Raw genomic sequence first — 20,687 nt, forward strand, 5'->3', positions numbered from 1 at the left:
TTCTTAGTTATTGCCCCATTTATCATTTTAAACAGGATAGATGTGAAGAGCCTCAAGCTGTGTCGTATATGTATCATGTTATTGCACCTGCATTGCGATATGTTAGAAATGAAAAATAATTCCTTTATACTTGAAATCAAAACCTTGAATACAGTAAAGTTTACAAAATGGGAATCAGCAAAACTATGTGTCCAGCATTTGCTGCCACATGTTTCACCTTTCGTGGCTTCTCGTGTCATGAGGGGTGTGTAGCAGGACCACATCCCTACCTTGAGGATCTCTCCATCAGCATAAAGCACATAGATGGTGACTTCAATGTTCTTCTGGACGCTCTTCCCTCCTCTCTCAAAATCCCCTCGCTCCAGGGTCAGGTACAGGTCATTACGGATATCACCTGGACCAGAACAAACACACAAATAAAACCTTACATTTTGTTTCACATTTCACCTGAGAACAGTTCTGAGATTAACTGTAATATATTAGTCTGATAAATACATAAAAGGTTAATGCAAATGTTTGTATGTCACAGATGCACAAACACACTGCGTCCTCCCAGAGTGAATATTATACAATGTCAATCAGAATCAGAGGGGTTCTCCTGGGTGAATTAGAGCCCAGTACAGTGCAGGTACGTCCTTCAGTGAACTGCCTTGCAGTGAAGTGAACTAAAGCTTTCAAATAAATGTCGTGGAGTAGAAAGAGCAATATTTCCTCTGATGATATGATATGATCACTCGGTCAGTCTGTCAGCAACATTTGCCATTATAGGACTGGCCCCTGCTGTTGTTGTCCAGCCAAAACCACCACAGACACACAAAAGACTATTACAATGAAATAATAAACTCTACAGTGATGTCAAAACGTATCTCTACAATAGCTAATCCTCCATTGTCTCACTTCTCATGACTGAGCACCAGTGTTTGCTAACATTAGCTCATGTATGACATTTTTACATCACTAATGAAGTGACAAGCTAGCACTGGGAAGGAAAGGGCGCGCTATCAGCTAGCTAACATTAGTTAGCTAAACCGTAACTTACGGCTAAAGTTAGAAACTAGCTAACATAGCGTCAATCCGTAGATACTTGACACAGTCTAATTCAGAAACTCTGAAGATAAGAAAGTAAAGTGTATTGTATTAAAAACGCTGGGTAGTTAGCTACTGCTACTTATATTTACCTACAGTATCTGTGCAACGCATCGGACCAGCGATTTGAGGGCGTTAGCCACTAAAGGGCGTGAGGAAGGCAGACGTTACGTTCAGCTAACGTCAAGGTAACGAAATGGTATGGTCCAGTTCAGGGGTGTCTGGAAGCGTATTACAAAATTCTACCTGGCATAAATGATGAATGAATACAGGTAAGTAGGATATATAAATATTTTAACCTCCCTGAACTGTAGCGTTTACCTTTTTTTTTTTTTGAGGGGGTTGGGGGGTGGGGTCTTAATCAGTCTTAATCAGGGGGGTCAGACTCCCCCAATCCCTCCTATAATTCGAACCCTGCTTCCTCCACAGCTTCCATTGTGTCACCTTTTTACAATTTATCACAGGCCTGAATAATCACTGTATAAAGACACATATATGTCCACAAATATAGATGTGGCCACGTATAGATTCTCACACACATTTAAAACTGAATACCTCTGACATGCACAAGACTAATGACCTGTGTTACCGTGTGTGGATTCATTTATCATTTCAGCTTGTCCTTAAAGAAAAGGTGTCACCCTTCATATAACAAGATGAGAGTTAAATACGGGCTCCATCACTGTCCGAGGGGAGCAATGTGCGACCTGCATGTTTAATGTATGTGAAAGAGGTGTGAAGGACACTTCTGCATATGTTATGTGTGCAGGTGCTACTGGAAATGCAGTTTTTGCTGGAAGTGTTAATCCTTTTAATTAAGAGGATTCTCTCTAACATTGAAAGTAATCATCAATATGAATTATACAGCGTCTTAATTTGTCACATTTGTTTTTGTTGGGACAATTTTTACAGTAGGAATCAGAGCAAATGAAAGCTGTTGGCTGTGTGATCTGTGGATTGTAAATCTAGGACGTTGCTTTTTTATTTATCAATCAGAACTTTATGGTGTTTTTCAGCACAAGAAATTAAATTCCATTCATCTCCATTATACTGGGCTTCTAACAGAAGTTTCAAAACCTATGCAAATAAATTCTTTAAATGTGACAAACTAAAGCACAGCCCTTCTCTTTTCCTCAACTCAGTATCATTCTGACCTTTTCTAAATCTGTACAAGAAAACAAGAAAAAACTGAACAAAACTCCTGTTTCACTGCAACTACGTGCAGCTCTGCTGAACTGAAAAGAGCTGCATGTGTTCAGTGGACACCGACACTAAACTGAGTGATGCTTTGCATATAAATCCAGCCAGTGCTTCAGTATGATATATGGCCTCATTCCCCAGACACTGCAAGACTCACACACACACACACTCCCATGTGTGAAATTCTTCAGTGTCTCAATCTGGTTGCAGCCAGTCGGAAACATGGACGTTAATCTGACCAGGAAACTGAACCTCAGTTCCAAACAGGAAAACGTGAACAAATACATGTAAACACTCTAACATCAAATCTGTTTCCTGCTCTGGTTGGTAAAGTTCATCTTCATTAGGCCTATGTAACCTAGTACTCTATGGTCTCTGTATATTATGTGTTGTTGTAGAATCCTGCTCTTTTAACAATAAAGGTCACGTCGGTTTCATCTCACTCGTCCAGGTGGAACATCAAGACAAGAGTAATAATCCAGAAGGTTTCTTCAGTTCTGAACAGAAACGTCTCTTTATTTCATTTTAATCTATAAATATCTTGGTCCTCCAAATGAAAACTCGGGAGGGAAAACTTTGTTTTGAGGAACCTTTTCCCAGAAAACATGCACATGTCACAGAAGGAAGAGCTCACTGTCATGTCTTAACTAGGACTCTAAAGCTACAGAAGCAGCTATTACAGTCCATACGAACTCGGTGGAAAGACATAAACTGATGCAAACAGACACAGTCAGTTGCTTTTTCAGACATGTGGAACTGAGCAGGGGTGGACTCCTTGTCGTGCCTTGATGGGCTGATTATACTGTATGACTCACCTGGCATGATGACGTCTGGAAACCCCAGTTTGCGTGTGATGGCCACCCCCCTGCTGAAAATGAGAGGGTTCTCCCTGCGGACCTGATCCATGTCGCCTCTCAGCAGCTGCAGGGAGATGATCAGACCTGCATGGATGGAGGGGGGAACAGAGGAGGACGGAAGATGAAGGGACGAGTGAAGTCACGAGCAAAAGTGTAGAAAGAGAGAGAGGGTAAAACAGAAGAAGAAGAGAGCAGTAAACGGCAGAGGTGAAGAGAAAAGAGGAAATTAATCAAACTAAACTTAAAACTCTGGTTACTTGTCGTTCTGAAGCTTGACGCTTCCTTGGAGAGTCACTACGAAGCTGTAGTTTGGTCAATAATCACATTTCCTCTGTGCCATCTATCACGTCTATTGTTGTTATTCTCATACACGTATGTTAGACAAGCTGTAACAGTGGTACACAGATTTATTTTCATCCCTTCACCTGAAAACAAAAAATAAAGGCAAACTCCTGCCTGAACTACAGCTTCATGTCTAAACGATAAAGTTCTGGGACCACAGGAGCTCAGAGACTTAAACATGGGGGCACAAGAGGCTGCGAGTCGCCTCCAGTGACACCAATTAAGATGATTTTAAAGCCGATGTCGAGTGATGACATGCACATGTCAGTCAGATGGCGTGCTGCGCTCCAAACCGGACGAGTTGCTCCTGGGTTTGTTTGTTTTGTAACTGACATTATGAGTTCTGCGTTCTGCGTGTCTAACTTAATTCATCAGTGCGTGTGTGTGTGTGTGTGTGTGTGTGTGTGACTGACTCCATCCTCACAAATGCAGTAACACGATTCATTAATGCTGCTGGACTCTTCTTTCTAAAATCAACAGATCTGTGCGCCATCTGCTTTGATTGACACAGTGACTTCCTCAGCAGCTAAAAACCACAGGATACAGACACAATAAAGCAAAGGCTGGGTGTGGTACTTGTTATCAGGGAGGAAACATTTACACAACTAACACACACACACACACACACACACACACACAGAGTTGTACCATAGTTGGTGCTGGGCGCAGTGTATTTGGTGCTGGACTTGCGGATGATGTTCTCGTGGATCTGGTACCACTCGTTCTCATTGTTGCACCTGCAGAACAGCAAAGAAAAAAGTGGCACAGTGAAGAACACGTCTGTCTGTTTAAATCTGCTGAAATAGCACATGGGAATATTCCAGGTAATCCCTCAGGTTGGTTTTATTTAAACGACTCACATGAAAAAAAAAAGCATGAAAAGGCTGATTCATTCATTCATGTGAGAATGAAGCAGTAAAAGCAGTCTACCTCCCACAACCCCTCCCACTCTGCTTGTGGCTCCTGGGGTTTTTCTCTTTCTTTTCCTTCCTGTTTAGGAGGTGTCAGGTGTTACAGGTGTGTCAGGAGAGTAATCACTTTTCTCCCTGTTTGGTTTTGGTTCAGCTTCATTTGATCGCTTTATTGATTCCACCTCACCACTGATCTGACTGATATACATGTTCCACCTTAAACCTGTGTTTTGCTTATTATCAGTTGAAATAAATTTGATTCGGCTTTAAACGTTAATTATTTGTGCAGATAAAACAAAACGGAAGTAGAACACCTGGTTAATTCCAGTGGTTATTATTATTATTGTTATTATTATTATTATTATTATCATTCTTCTTCATCTTTTTCTTCTTCTTCTTATTATCATTAGATGAATTGTCCTGTGGCACCACGAGGCCTGAGGTTCACACTGAAGATGTGCAACAACCCATGAAGCATGAAGCATCCTCAGGAGTTCAGGTAAGGTTGCTGTAGCACACACACACACACACACACACACACACACAGACACACACACACACACACACACACGCACACAGAGTTGCATCATGTTGTGACTGTGAGCACTTTAGGGGGCCTGGAGGCAAGTCTTCAGATGTTTCAGCCGAGGGGAATTCCCTTGTGTGTGTGTGTGTGTGTGTGTGTGTGTGTGTGTGTGTGTGTGTGTGCAGAGTGCTGATGGCATTATAAGACTGCAGAGACTACTTGGTGGCAAAGTGGCTGTCTGTAGCTTCTCTCTCCCTCCTTTACATAAAGTGTGACATGTGGTTAAGAATAAAGAAAGAAAGGAAACAGGTCAGTGGTTAAAGAGACAAGAGGATGAGAGTAAAGACATGAAAAGATACTGACTGCTGCTCATCTTTAATCTTTTGGCTTCTCTGACTTTTTCTGTCACATTTATTTCTTACACGTCTCAGTTCAGTTTAGGACGATTACATCATCATCGTAGAGCCGTGTGTATGTTTGCAGAGTGAGGTTAAAGGTTAACGACGCCCATTGTATGAATTCTTACATGCTATACTTTATATATATACTTAACTTTTCTATACTACTTGATTTTTTCTTGTAAATTTAATTTAATGTTGGAGTTTCTGAGTTTTTACTCAGATTATTACCCCCTCCCCTCCTCTGTCACTGTCCTTTTACTTACAGTGGCCCTCACACGCCGTCGTACTTGTGGACATGCAGAACTCTTCTTTCTCTTAAAGCTACGAATTATAAAACTGTTTGATTCATTTTGGTGCGATGACCCAGTTTAGCTTCAGCCTGAGAGAACGAACCAAACCAAAAGTTCTGCTACTTATAAATGTAGTTGGTGAGTTTGTTATTGTCCATGTTGTTTTGGGCTTCAACAGACAAAGTTAAAAAGGATACAGGACAAAGATGAAGACAAGCAGTGTGTGATTGTGTTCGTGCGTCGCAGCCACTCACGTGTAGACTTTAAGCACAAAGTCTTTCTCCTCTTTGAGTTCGGAGATGGTCTGCAGCACGTCGCTCATGGCCAGGACGGCGCAGCCGTACGGTCGGCGGTACTGAACGTGGGGAGGTCCTTTCTTACTGTCGTTCAGCAGCATACGACCTGCGACAGGAAGTGTGTGTGTCGTTTGTCACGTAATACAGGTCATACACGAGGATCCTCTCACATTCATTCATCAGCATGACTAAGAAGAGAAGATTTAAAAGGCTGAGACGATATAGATGTTCAGCTTCAACAGGTGTGGTTTGATTTTACTTTAGTCTGATGTTGCAGCTCTAAAAACTCTGACCGTCCCAACAACTGAACATTATAAACTTGAGCAAATTACTTTTATGTCAGATATCCTGCCTGGGATTGTGCGGCATTCTGTGAGCGTTTTGTCACTGAACATCTCAGCGACTAAGTCTCACCTGTTCTGATCACTTGTGAAACGATGTAGAGATCTCTCTTCATGTCTTTGTTGCTCAGGTCCTGCAAGAGAAAGAAAAAAACACTGCAAGTTTAAAGACGGCGCTGATGTTTTCTCCTGTTAAACAAACTGAATCCCGTCGCAGGAGGCGGAGAGAAGGCAGAGAGATGATCTGCAGCAAATATCAAGTCTCATCTTCAAACCTTCGGTGAAGAAAGGAAGAACTGGAGATCCCTCTGGGTTTTCTCCTGCAGTACTTTTTTTAAATATTTGCCTCAAACACTGACACAGCAAAGCTTAATTCTAATGAACTGCTTTTTCTCATGAGCGTCACATCCTCTACTGCCATTTTTAAGAATCAACAAAATCACTGCTTTTATTAGACACAGCAGAGTGACGACAGGAAATGAGGTATTGATGCAACAATGGTCCTCAGTCGGACACTAAGGTTCACACTTGGCACCTTACAGCTTCCCAGCTGAGTCATTTCTAAACTAAGCCCTGTCTCTTTACGTTGCTTCCTGTATTTCTGCAGCCAGGCTTCTGATTGGTTCTTGTGGGATGGTAAGGTGGGACCACATTCTCGCCTCTTCACTTGGCTCCAGAATTGATTTCAAATTTTTGCTGTTTAGTTTCTAAAGCCCATACGCTGCATCACGGCAACGACCAATCACGGATCCTTATTGTTTTTATTCTGGAGGATTTAACTTTACTATTTAAGTTTAATGTTATTTTGTCAAAACAGACAAAGTTAACAAGTGAATTTATTCCAGTGCTCTATTCATGATGCATCCAGCTCCCTCAGGTCGTCTTGCCTGTTGCTTTATAAAAACATTTGATCAGTTATCTTTCTCCTGAACCGTGTGAATCAGTGTTGCACGCTCCTGGTGTGTGTGTCTTATATTTAAGGTGCTGTGTTTTAAAGAATATTGGCTTGGAGGGGGGTTTCCATAAAAGCTGATGCACTCATATTCTCTGCATGAACAAAAGTGGAGGAGCTTTTGTCCAAAAAGTCCCTCGTGGTTTTCCTGCTGAGGCAGATGAAGCTGAATCATCTCTCTGCTGATTCTCTGACAGAGCGATAGGGGGCAATGCTTCCTCACAAATGTCTTCCACCTAAACCAGTTTACCCCCCCCCCCCCCCCCCCTGCATTTACAGCATGTGTTTTACATTGTGTGTGTGTGTGTGCGTGTGTGTGTGTGTGTTACCGTGAAGAGTGCGCACAGCCTGTCCACCTTCTCTGGATTCTTGGGTCCTCCGTTCTTGTTCAGCCTCACCATGAACTTCTCACTGGAAAACACAACCAGAACAAAACTTCAGCACAAAGGTTTAACCCCTCTCTCGAGTTCCTACCAGGTGCTGCTCTGTAGTTGACCTTTGACCTATGATTAAAAGTACAGTACCCAGACTAAGAAACTCTGCGATAAGGAGTCTCCTTGGGGGGGATTTCCGGAAGAGATAAAATTCCTTCAGACTTCTCCTCATGCTTCCTCTCTGCTCCCCCCGGGCTCTCGGCTGCGAGCAGCATGTCTCAGCCTTTTTCGCTTCAGGGAACAGCCAAGTGTTGTCTGCTGGTGTCAGCGGCTGCTCTTTAACTCACATTTATCCAGGGGGAATGTGACTAAACTGACTGGATTTTATTCAATAATGGCGAAGCTCGACATTACCACAGTTAAGCCTCAGATGCATCAGAATACGTCTCCAATCACAAGACGGTTGCATCCGAAAACACGTACGGCAGCGCTGAGTGCTGCCGTACCTCAGGCTCGACCAGGAGGGACAGTGAGCCCAGGGACAGTCAGCGTCAAGCTGCCTCACACCAGCGGAGACACACCAGACTACAAAGACTGATTCGACCCTCGACACTGACGGTCCCGACTGAAATAGAAGGAGTTCTGTGTGCTCTGCTTAAAAGAGCTGGAAATAAATACTTATCATTCTGTGGAGAGACCGGGCCACTTGTCAATAATAAGTTATATATCGTTGTCATCATCATCAGTGTGATGCTGTACACAGATGTGATTTACTGTTTCCACTGTTGAGTTGGGAGCATCAAGATAAACAGCCGGTGGAGCTAACTCTCCAGTCGGTGCCGTTAAACCACTGCAGAAGAAGAGGAGGCGACGAGATGACGCCATCAAAAGAATGAAAACATGGATAAATGTGAGGAAGGTTCCAGTCTCCTCGTCGCTCCGCGCAGAAGCTTCAGTGCAGCAGGAGAGTGTAAGGTGCATGAGATCAACAGAAGACGTGCAGTGAAAGTCGATGGTAGTTATTCATGATAGGGTTTTAAAGGTGTTAGGAGACATGGAGGTCTCTGAGGAGACGAGTCTTCAACAGATACTTGAAGACGGAGACTGTGGAGAAACATGTTGCCAAACTCAGCTCAGTCAGCTGGATCCCTGTCTGTCTCTAAAAATCACCAGAAAACCAATCTCCTCCGAGAGTCCCTCCTGAACTGATGTTTCTCTCTGACAATTAAAAATAATGATCTAATTTTCTTTATGCACCTGCAGCCTCGTGGTCCTGGTGTCGGGTGGAGCAGGAACAGAGTGTCGAGGCTCTTACTGCGGCTCGCGTTGGACACGAGCGTCTCCCAAATGAATAAATGTAAATGTAAGTCGCAGCAGATCAGTGCTGACGAGTCCGTGATTCATGATTTTGTAAAAAAACAGAAGAGGTGGGGGAAGTGTTTCTCATTCTGGGTTCTCAGCAGGATCTTTGCCAGCCAGTCTGCTCTTTTTAAAAACCATAAATTAAAAATGATAACATACACTGGTGCACACAGTGGAACAAAGCTGCTTTAGAATGAGTCAACAGCTGATATCAGGAGCCTTCAGATGATCTTCATTCATTTATTTAGTCATAAAGAATAACAAGGAGAATGTTTATTAGTGCTTCAGGTTCACTCAGCATCAGATTCCTCCATCAGCAAATGTTTGTTCATTTTGATCAGGCAACTTAATTAAGTTTATCTGGTATTTTCTGATTTTCTGACATTTTGTTCATTGCACTTGCTGGCTGAGCATTTCACAGCATATTAAAACAGTACATCAGTAAATATTCTAATTCAAATCATTAAGATCCCGTTTATAACGACATGATCATTTCATAAACCATATTTTACCTTCTGTCATTCCAAACTATTTTAAACCAATTTTTGTGTCATCAGTCAATTTTAATTGAATTAAAACGAATATTTTATGATAAATATTGTATTTCATTATAGAAAAGCAGCTTTTCATATTTGCTATATGTGATATTTTTCATTATATGTTTTTTTGTTGTTGCAGTTTTTCAGTTTTGCCCAGTCTGAGCTGTTTAGTGGCAGCACGGCTTATACCTGAAACATAAAATACAGAAATATAATTATGTATTACGGCTGCACAATTAAGCGAAATAAAGGTAAAACGTGTCACAACAGACTGTAAATGAAGCGTTATGGCGATACAGCACAAATCATATTCACAAAATCATTTTTATATTTTTTTTCAGTGAAAGTGAAACGAAACCGTCGTGACTCACATCTGCAAAATCTGTCAAAATAATAAATTATACATTTTTTTCAATATTCTTAAGCTCTATTATGTATGATAAAAAAACACCTGAAACATAATTTAAATGACTATAATTATGTTTTAACAAAATAAAACAATATCAATTTCATAAACCCGCCTGCGATAATATTGTACATCGTGATATTTGGGCTGAACTGTATCAAGATATTAAATTTAGAGATTTTGGATATCGCCCGAGCCGACGTCATACGGTCTCACTGTTCAGTTTATTCTCTGGGACAATACGAACCAACTCTGGGGTTATTGCTAAGGTTTGCACCATGTCTGCAAACAGCAGCAGTGAGGAGCCACAAATCCCTGCAACACACACACACAACGTCCGACTGTCTTTAAACTAAACAATTTATTCTAATCCCCTGGAGATACCGAGGAGCAAACAAACAAATAGAACAAAAGAGAATAAATATGTATTTCTATCCTGAACAGGAGAGTGTGACTTAGCATGTGTGGGTGGATGGGGGTGGGGGGCTGTGGAGTTTGTGGTCCTGTTTTGTTATTGTTGTTGGTTGTTGCTTTCTTGAATTAAAGAGTGATTCACATTAGAGAGTGCGCACACACACACACACACACACACACACAGATACATGCACACATGCAAACTAGAGTAAGTTGTAACAATCCCTTAGGTGGTAGCAGGCACTAATGTACAAAACACACGTATGTACACACATCCTAATACACACACACACACACACACACACACACACACACACACACACACACACGCTTGCACACATTAGGAACACTACTTCATGTCAGCATCGATGTGAAAGAGGAAACACGAAACACTGCAGATGAAATCAGAAAAACGTCCTGCGCGATACAAACATGTTCAAACGCACAGATTCCTGCATGTATGCATGGATACACACGTGCACATGCAGACACACCGATGTTCTGTAGATACATGTATGCATGGGTGCGCTCAGTCACGTGAACACACAGATGCACCAACAGAAACACACACACACACACACATGAACACACACAAACACACACACTTTTATGGAAATGCATATGAACCATTCCTTTCCACTCCATTGCCGTTCGTCCTCTCGATGGAGCACATCTGCAGCCGAGCCACGGCTGAGGAGGAGCAGCAGTCGGAGTGACCGGGAGCTTTTCAGCCTTATTTACCCAGGAGGCGTTGTCCAAACACATGTTAATAAAATTCACACATGGGAACTGACCAGACCAACAACACGCTTCCACTATCAGCCACTGGTAGAGGAGGGAGGAGACATGGGTAATTCTCTCTCCCTAAAGACTCTACCAGCAACCTTGCTGCCTACCCAGATGTTGTCTGTCCCTAATATCCATCGCTCCACACAGATCTGATGTTGTTGCCTCTCTCTCACATTTAAAGGAGCTATATGTAAGTTTTGCTATTGCTACATAGCTAACGTTAGCATTAACAGCTGTTTACTAACCAGTCTAGAAGAAACATTTTCGAGTTCAGCATCAAACTTCATCCCTAAACTCAACAACAGCTGTCTCCAGCAGTGGAAAGCAACACCAATGTCTCCATCACGTCTTTTCTTCTACTGAAGTTAGCACGCTAACCAGCTAGCCCCGGCCGACTCCCTGTGGCCTCCAATCTGCCCTGAAGACGTGGCGCTGCTCAGAGGGCGAGTTATAACCTCTTGGCTGAAGCTCTTGTTGAGCAACAACCCCCACCAACCTGCTCCCAGCAAGAAACCATGTCCGGCGGCAGAGAAAACTTTCAGGTAGAACCTTTAAGTCTGTTTGCACTTTGTTTTATTTTGCAAGTTATTCTGTCTTTTTTTAAGGCTCGAGCTGGAAATGCACATACAAACAGAAACACACTGACTTTAAGACACAGATACTTTGACTTGCTTCTACATAAACAAATGAAGCAGTTGGATTATCTTCTATTAGCTCTATCAAATTCACCAGAGTGAAGCCACTTCAATTAAACCTTGAATCAACACTTAACAGCTGATTTCCCTTCATTACATTACAGCCAGAGATGCTGAACCACCACTTCCTCTCACCTCACATAGATTTCTAGTGTTATTTCCACAACAGCCCTGAAGTTATTACTCCTGTGATCGGTGGGAAATCATTTAAGAAAGAAGTTGTTGGGAAGGAGAGAGAGAAAAAAAAAAAACGAAAGCTAAAGAGAAGGTTTGTGTTTCTCTGATGAGGAACAAAATCATGGAGAAAAGAGGATGAGAGGGTGATGACTCAGAGGGACCCGGCTCCGGTGAGTCACACCTTGTAGAGACGAGCTTTAAAAAGCGGCGACAGAACAAGGGGAGCGCTCGGCTGTCATGACTGAAGTGGAGAGGTCTTTGCCACTCGCAGGCTTGAAAGAAAAGTGCCAAGTTATGTGGGAAAGAAAGAAAAGTGCAGACCCTAAACTTCACCTGGAAAACTCGCTCTGCACCGGTGAGTGATGCACATCTTCTCATTGACGTGTCTCTCATGTGGGTTTATTATTCATACAGCTTCCACTTTGATAGAGCTCAGACAACAAGTGAGAGACGTTCACACAGTAAAACGGACAAAATTCAAATTCAAACAATTTCAAACAACCTGAATCAGAAAGTCTATGATGGTATTAAATTAGATGTGAATAATCTTCTGCTTCTCCAAACATGTGGAGAGAAACATGAAATCAACAAGAACATATTTTAATAGACTCTGTTTCTTTAAACCTACAATAACTTTTCTGGCTACTTGGGTGCAGCAGAAATAAGTTGTGAACACGACGCTGACATATCATCAGCTGATATCACACACACCAGGAACTCACACACTCACCATGTGCAATAATGTGCAATAAGTAACACATCACCATCTGTGCAATATAACTCTTATGCTTCTATTTTGTAAATTTCTGTTAATGTGGTTTTGTACATATTATATTATTATCTATTATTATTTTTACTTCTTGTACTGTCACTTTACTGCTGTGACGCTGCAACTTCCCCAGTGTGGTTATCTTATCTAATCTTATCTTGTCTTGTCTTATATAATGTTGAACAAACATCGTCTTATTTCCACATCCAGCGGTTACAGAGCAACATGATGATTCATCTGCAGCAGTGTGTCCAGTGTTCTCTCTCTTTTAGCTCTGTTTTTGGTCTCCACCTGCTCCTGAGGCAAATATCTGGCTTTTTAGCTGCTAAATGCTCCACGATGTTCAGCAGCTGTGTTTGAGCGACCCGCAGAGGGAACACGGCGTTTACTGGACCACGGTGCTGAAACTCACCCACAGGGCAGAGCTGCTCCGAGGGCGACGCATGGGCGAGTTACAGCTCAATAACTGGAGGGTTTATGCTACTTGTTTCCTCTCCTTGTTCCTTCTCCTTGTTTCCCCTACTCTCATATCTCCTTGTCTCCTCTCCTCACGTCATCTGAGCGTCTCAGAGGAGCAGCTCTTGTCATTAGACTCTAATGCTGAGTCAGGCTAGACATTGAAAACAGGCTGCCAAGGTCAAGTGTATTTGTGTGTGTGTGTGTGTGTGTGTGTGTGTGTGTGTGTGTGTGTGTGTGTGTGTGTGTGTGTCTTTGTGCCTCTGTGTTTGTGTTATGCAATAAGGAGTCAGAGGAAGCAAAATGCAAAATGAACAAAAAAGATGAGGGAGTGTCTGTTGAGCTGCTCTCTGTTTCCTGTAGGGACACACACACACACACACACACACACACACACACACACAGACACACACACACACGCTTGCACAAAAGACCTAAGTTCTCCTTCCTGCTAAACATCAACATTTGTGTATAATATACTCTCTGACCCTCCACAGAACTGCTCTATATTACATATTAATAACCCAAAACACACACACACACACACACACCATCATGCCATCACAGTGCGCCTACATCAGCCTCATTACTGATATTAGCAATTCCTTATCTGTTAGCATTGTGATCGCTCCACTAATACATAATTGATGGGCATTCATTACAGTGGTGGGAGTCATGTATTATTCACAGCAGCTCTGTGCGGCCACTTGCCAGTATTTGTTCCACATTATGAAGTTAATATGTCACGTATGAGAGAGGGAGAGAGAGAGAGAGAGGGAGAGAGAGGGAGAGAGAGAGAGAGGATCGACCTCGTCCTCGTTTCGCTCACGCCAATAAAGATCAGATCATTTGAGATTCGACAGAAATCAAAACAAATAAAAAATCTTTTTCACAAACACTGACTACTTGTTTGAAAGCAATACACAAGTTGTCATAACAACCAAGGGTGTAAAGACACGATGGGCCGGTAGTGGGAGTAAACAGTCATAATACTTCAGGGTCACACAGTCTCCTCTGGGTCGGTGCTGAATATAAACAAAACCCAACCGAACGCTGGTAAACAAGAACCCACAATGCACTCTGACTGACTCAGCGATCGAACTGTGCAACAACAGAGCGGTGAGATGTGCTTTCACTGACAGAGGCTCGATATGAGACTTTGGTACGGTGGCCCTGAGAGCTCAAAGCACTGCAGCTGCAGAAAACACAAGCAGGCCGCACATCAACACATGTGCTGCAAATACACACAACACTGCAAAATACACACTACAAATACACACAACACTGCAAAATACACACTACAAATACACACAACACTACAAAATACACACTACAAATACACACAACACTGCAAAATACACACTACAAATACACACAACACTGCAAAATACACACAGTGTATCACTTTTTAGTTTCCCCTGGAAACACTTCTGTTGTCGTCTGTGCTACTTGCAGCGTGTTTGTGTATCTGATTGTGTTGTGAGTGTTTGCAGCACATGTGATGTTAAATTGATGAGGATGTTTTTCTGAATCAGTCTGTTGAGCTCTCTGGGCCACCGTACTTTAGACTGATCTTTTATCTGAACGTATAAAAACATTATTAAATCAAAAGAGGAGAAATCAGCTCGACTAAAAACCTTCAGGAAAAGTCAGAAATCCAGCAGGTAAAAATTGATGGACAAGCAGTGGATGTGTGTGTGTGTGTGTGTGTGTGTGTGTGTGTGTGTGTGTGTGTGTGTGTGTGTGTGTGTCCTACCTGATGGTCTTCCCCTCTCTCAGGTCGTACAGAGAGAAGAAAATGTCCGTGTCCTCTCCGATGCTGTTGTAGGTGAAGCTCTTCAGGTTGACCAGCAGGTGGTGCGGCACCGGAACTCGACATGGCTCCCCGTGTCGCTGCCGCGTACTGTCGCCCTGGAAACCAACGACAACAACAGGCTGTGATTTTATTTATGTTCTGGATTGTTTTCCTTTTAACACCCTACTTTTATTTCTGGTTTTCATCACCTCCAAACATCTCCTCTCTTCTAGCATTTTATCAGTTTATCTTCACTATTTTTCTCTTCATTTTTATCTGGTTTTTAAAACCCTATCTTTTATTTCTGGTTTTACTCACCTCAGTACATCTCCTCTGTTTTAGTATTTTAGTATTTTATCTTTACCACTCGATCTTTATCTTTACTTTCTTCTTAGCTTCCTCAGTTCCTGTTGTTATTGTCTTATTTTTATCTTTTTATTTTTTTTATCTATCTATCTATTTATTGCTCTGTGTGTAAATGGGATGGGTTTGTTGTTATTGCTTTTATTCTGTAAAACACTTAATGTATGTTGTTTGTATGAAAAGTATTATACAAATAAAGTCTGATTGATTAATTCTGATTAAACAAGGTTTTGGGGAAAAACTCTGACATTGTGACAAGACTCAAACTTCTAAGAGTGATATATGACTCTGGTGTTTTCAGCTGTCTCATCATGATGTCAGTTATGAACATTAATTATAAATATCACAATTGTTTGACAAAGAAACGTCAGTGTTTAAATGTGGAGCATCTTCAGAAAGTTGAACAGATCCGTGATGTAACAGCTGGAAGCAGATGTACGGTTTGTGTTTATACCAGTTAAAGTTAAAGTTAAAGCTCAGCTCGGGGAAGCCGCTGAGCAAGGCACTAAATCCCCGAGCGCTTCATTATCCAACAGGAGAATATCTAATGAGAAGATCATTTTCATTGACAGTGTTGTGTGTTGACTTGCCTTCAGTGGTGGATTAAGGCTTGTAAATATAACATAACCTTTTAAATTCTTTTCATGAATATTTCCACGTCCTGAATATTAAACACTAAAATTTATTGATTGCATAAACGATGACTGTAAAAGCTTTTCAAGGATCCTGTTTGTGCTAAGTGTCTTAAATCCTTCTGTAAATACTGTGAAACATATTCAGACGCTGCATTCGAATGTTTCCTGAAGGAAAAGGTCAAGCCGCTTTTAAAGCTGAATAATTAAAGTGTTGATCGGATTCTTAATGTTGCAGGTGGGGTCACGTGACATCACTACTACCGGTCTCACAGTGGAGACGCTCAGACCTGCGTGTGATCACCTGAGGAGGAGTCGGGGAACGTTACCTGTGTGGTGCTCTGCTGAACGCTGTGTCTGCTGGACAGGTGCTGAGGAAGAGACACAAACAAACCTGAGGTCAATAATCATGTCCCCTCTTCCCTATTCACGCCTCCTCTTCTTGTTTCCTCTCCTTGTTTCCTCTCCTTTTCTCTCATTTCCTCTCCTCTCCTACTTTCCTATCCTCGTCTCATTTTCTCTCCTCTTGTTTCCTCTCCTCTCATCTCGGTCCCTTTTCTCATTTCCTCTCCTTGTTTCCTCACCTCTTCTCATTTCCTCTCCTCTCCTCTCCTCTTCATGATTAAATACTTAAATGCCCCAGAGAGTCATTACCCCGACTCGTCTCTCTAAATCTCTCGAGTGTGAGACGAGAGCGAGCGAACGGTGGAACCTGTTTGATGAATTGAAGTAATGACTGTCGAATTAAAGCCATCTGCAAATATTCAAATATTCCAACCTGAGCAGAGGAGAAACACTGCTTCAGTGCGATCATCAGAGTTTCATTATACGAGGGATTCCCCGTCTATATGTTAACGGTCATTGTAAACTCTGCTAATATCTTTGTCACAGCGACAATATACTGATGTTACATTATACAGTCAGAGCAGGAGCCATATTGTTTTCAGGTTGTCCGTCCATCTCAGTAACGCCTCGGAAATTCTTCAAATTTGGCACAAACATTCACCAGGACTCAAGGATGAACTGGTTGAGATTTTGGTGGCTAAAGGTCAAAGGTCAAAGGTCAAGGCCTTGTGAACGTGATATCTCTTCCTCAAGGGAATCCCCTTCACATTTTGCACAAGCCTTCACTTGGACTCAAGGACAAACTGATAAGGCTTTTGTGGTCAAAGGTCAAAGGTCAAGGTCACATTTTCACACAGCAATTATGACAAAATTTCACACAAATGGTTCATATTTTATACGACTCTGGATCAACAGGGAAGTATCCACGAGGTGGTAATTCTAGTTTAATAAATAATCTTTTCATTCTTGATTAATCTGCTGATTGTTTCTGTATAAACTTTCAGAAACTACAGAAAAATGTCTGTTTTCATTTCAGCTGTTTTTCGATTCCTTGTTTTATTCAATAATCAGAACAAATTCCAAACAGTTTAATGTCATATATGATGAAAAAGCAGCAAACGTTCACGCTGGAGAAGCTGGAAGCAGCAGGTGTGTTTTAGAAAAATGACCAAACGACTGATTGATTATCAAAGTAGTCGCCTTGATTTTCTGTTGATTGACTCACAAACTAATTAACTAATTGTTGCAGCTGTAAATTAGCTCACATGATGATAATCTGTTGTCAGCAGTGACTTTATATTCACAGTCAGTCGTCTTGCAGTCGACTGTTGTTAGTTTGAAAACTTTCTTTTCGTTCACTTTGTATTCTCGTTTTCACTCTGCTGCTGCTGCACTAATGTAAATTCTCTGAAGGGATCAATAAAGTTTAATTTGATCTTATCTGGTGTTTTCTTCATCTTGACCTTTTCTTGGTCAAATCTAACGACTTTTTGTTCACACACGATGTCATCTCCATCTCCAGACAATTCATCAGGATGCTGAGAATCATAATTTCATATCTGTGTGACTTTCTTTTGCTCGTATTTGTTCCTGTTATTTGCATCAGTGTCACTTCTCCAAACAAAACATTACGGCTGTGAAACAGCATCTGATTTATTTCTCTCTCTGCAGGTTCACCGCTCCACAACTTCCACCCCACCATCTATAAACTTTACAACTTTCTCCCCTCTGTGTCTCTCTCTTCCTCTCTCTCCGTCTCTAGGCAACAGAACAAAGGGGGAATCACCACGGCCACGGTGTTTGACTGGTACAGCTCAGCTATTTAAAGCAGGGCTGATGTAAGACACAGAACATCAAGTATTTCTTTAAGAGACCAGGAACAACTAAGAATACTCCTCACGTTGCAGCAGCTCACTCCGACTTCAAGTAGCTCCAGGTTTTTTCTCAAAACATCCTCAAAAATCTGACGCAAACTGACCCGCAGATTATCCACAATATCAACACGTGTAGAACAAAGTATTAATAGAGATTCACCATATTTTTCTGTGGTTGAAAAACTCGTATGTCACATGGCTTTTACCATGAGATATGAGACATCTCAGCAACTAATGTATTTATGATATTTCATGCAGCATAACAGCTCAAATATCAGCCACAGTTATACAGATACTCGCTCAGGTGTCAGATTATTAGGAACGCCCAGCTGAATCCAACAGTCCTGCAGTAAATCCATATATAACAGTGTTGAAACTGTTGATTTAACTTTTAGAAGTGTTTGCTAATTTCTTTAAAAATCAAAAACCGAAATCTCTCATTTACAAAAGTTTTCAGGGCGTCTGCTGAGGTCGGGTCAGAGCTTCAGAGGTCGTCTGCAGAGATGGTCGTCCTTCCAGTAGCTTCTTCCATCTCTGCAGGACGTTATCTGTTCACGTGTTCACACCTGTTCACGAGTTCACACCTCTGCACCCCGGTTAGAATCACTTTATCTGTAGACCAGTGTGTGGAGAGATGAGACTTCCTGGAAATAAATTAATTACGTAATTACTCACCATTTTGTAAAGATCTGAGACGCTTATCTGCTCTTCATCCACCATCTCAAACTCTTTTCTCGGCACCAAGTCCAGACCCAGGTGTCTGAGAGAGAGAGAGAGAGAGAGAGAGAGAGAGAGAGAGAGAGAGAGAGGGAGCTTTTATTTAACCTTCACACAAATGATATTTCCGATATGGATACAGGTACAGAAACCTTTACACCAACCTGTGCACTTTAACACACACACACACACTCACTCNAGAGAGAGAGAGAGAGAGAGAGAGAGAGAGACAGAGAGAGAGAGAGAGAGACAGAGAGAGAGAGAGAGGGAGAGAGAGGGAGAGAGAGGGAGAACCACATCAGTGTCTTTTATTTAACCTTCACACAAATGATATTTCCGATATGGATACAGGTACAGAAACCTTTACACCAACCTGTGCACTTTAACACACACACACACACTCACTCACTCACACTCACACACACACACACACACACACACACACACACACACACACACACACACACACACACACAGTGTATTAAAGTCATCTGAGCTGTGGCCTGCAGGGATGTTGTTCCTGAGGATTACACACACACCTCTCACCTTCAGGCCGTCGACCTCGGTCTTAAAGACACGGAGCAGAATATTCTTAGAAACAGTGAAACGGCCTTAAACTGCGACCGGGAGACTGAATGTCTGTTGCCGTGTTAATGGGAGCAGGACGGTAAATTTTGTTTAGCCACAGATCCGGAGGCAGCAGCTCGTTCTCCGGCCGATAAAGTTTAAGAACTGAGGGCGGAGGGTCGTATCCATCACGTCTCCGCTGTGCCAACAGAGACCGTCCTGCTGTAACCAGCCCTCAGGTCGCCTGTGCAGCACGTCATTATGACCCACAGTTAGGTTTTGTTGCTAGGCGACGTCTATTGTTCAGGTTGAAGGACTGGTTGGACCAACATCACTTCATTAGTTTCATTTATTTATTTGTAGTTGATTAACAAAATAGCTGCTGATTGATTTGATTGATCAACTAATGAGAGTAAGAAGAACTTTTCCCTCAGATTTGAGAGAACTCGCAGAACGTCACATGACACACAAACTGACCGTCAGATGATCTGCGTGACTCTCCAGCCTCTGATTCTACTGTCTGAGCTTTCTCCCTCAGAGGAGGCAGTGGAGCTTGTTTTCCCATCATGCAACCTTTCAGCATGAATTAGCTTTCAGGCAAGAGACGCCGCTGCTCGGCCTCCTGCTCGTTTCTGTCTGACACATCACTTTCTCTCACCAGCTGAGGACTAAATCAGGAGTGTAGCAGCTACTGGAATAGCTCCATTCTACATGAACGCACTAATATCACTACGAGCAGCTAATTCCTACTTCTGAACTCTCTTAAGCAGCAACAGTAATGACTGATCCAACGGTCAACGGTTTCTGGGTTCTACTGGAAACTGGAAGAAACACGCCACATTATCCCAAATACGAGGCTGTAATAATAACAATCCTCCTCCTCCTCCTCCTGATGACCTCCCAGTGTGTCTCGTCCCCGCAGACCGTGAAGTGGAGCTTTAAATAACCTGTTACAGTCCCGGCGAGCCCATCTTTCATTTCTCCAGTATTAATAACTCAAATCCGAACTCAGCCGACGGTTTCTCGCCATTTCATCTGTTTTCTTTCAGCCTTTCAACGAGCTCCCACGAGTCTCTTCAACCGACGGCGCACGGCTTCATCCACCTGCCTCCAATCACGCTTTTATTTGCCCTGTGTTTGTGTCTGGGGAGCTCCCTGATCTGCCGTCTGCAGCACAGACTCAGAGGCCAGGCCGTCTTCAAACATCCACA

The 20,687-nt window shown here is 42.3% G+C and overlaps 1 protein-coding gene across 1 annotated transcript in view; it reads right to left on the bottom strand.

Moving 5' to 3' along the window:
- The window catches only part of dock3 (dedicator of cytokinesis 3), a 112,234-nt gene that overhangs the window by 34,617 nt on the left and 56,930 nt on the right, over nt 1-20,687 (bottom strand). The window contains exons 7-15 of the mRNA XM_022768986.1: nt 18,868-18,952; nt 16,303-16,344; nt 14,940-15,094; nt 7,532-7,613; nt 6,324-6,384; nt 5,868-6,015; nt 4,134-4,222; nt 3,102-3,227; nt 270-394 (exon numbers count right to left, since the gene is read on the bottom strand). Of these exons, the coding sequence (XP_022624707.1) occupies nt 270-394; nt 3,102-3,227; nt 4,134-4,222; nt 5,868-6,015; nt 6,324-6,384; nt 7,532-7,613; nt 14,940-15,094; nt 16,303-16,344; nt 18,868-18,952 (913 nt within the window). The remainder of the gene's footprint in view (nt 1-269; nt 395-3,101; nt 3,228-4,133; nt 4,223-5,867; nt 6,016-6,323; nt 6,385-7,531; nt 7,614-14,939; nt 15,095-16,302; nt 16,345-18,867; nt 18,953-20,687) is intronic.

Source organism: Seriola dumerili, unplaced genomic scaffold, assembly GCF_002260705.1.
Source record: "Seriola dumerili isolate Sdu_G_001 unplaced genomic scaffold, Sdu_1.0 BDQW01002074.1, whole genome shotgun sequence".
Taxonomy (NCBI): domain Eukaryota; kingdom Metazoa; phylum Chordata; class Actinopteri; order Carangiformes; family Carangidae; genus Seriola; species Seriola dumerili.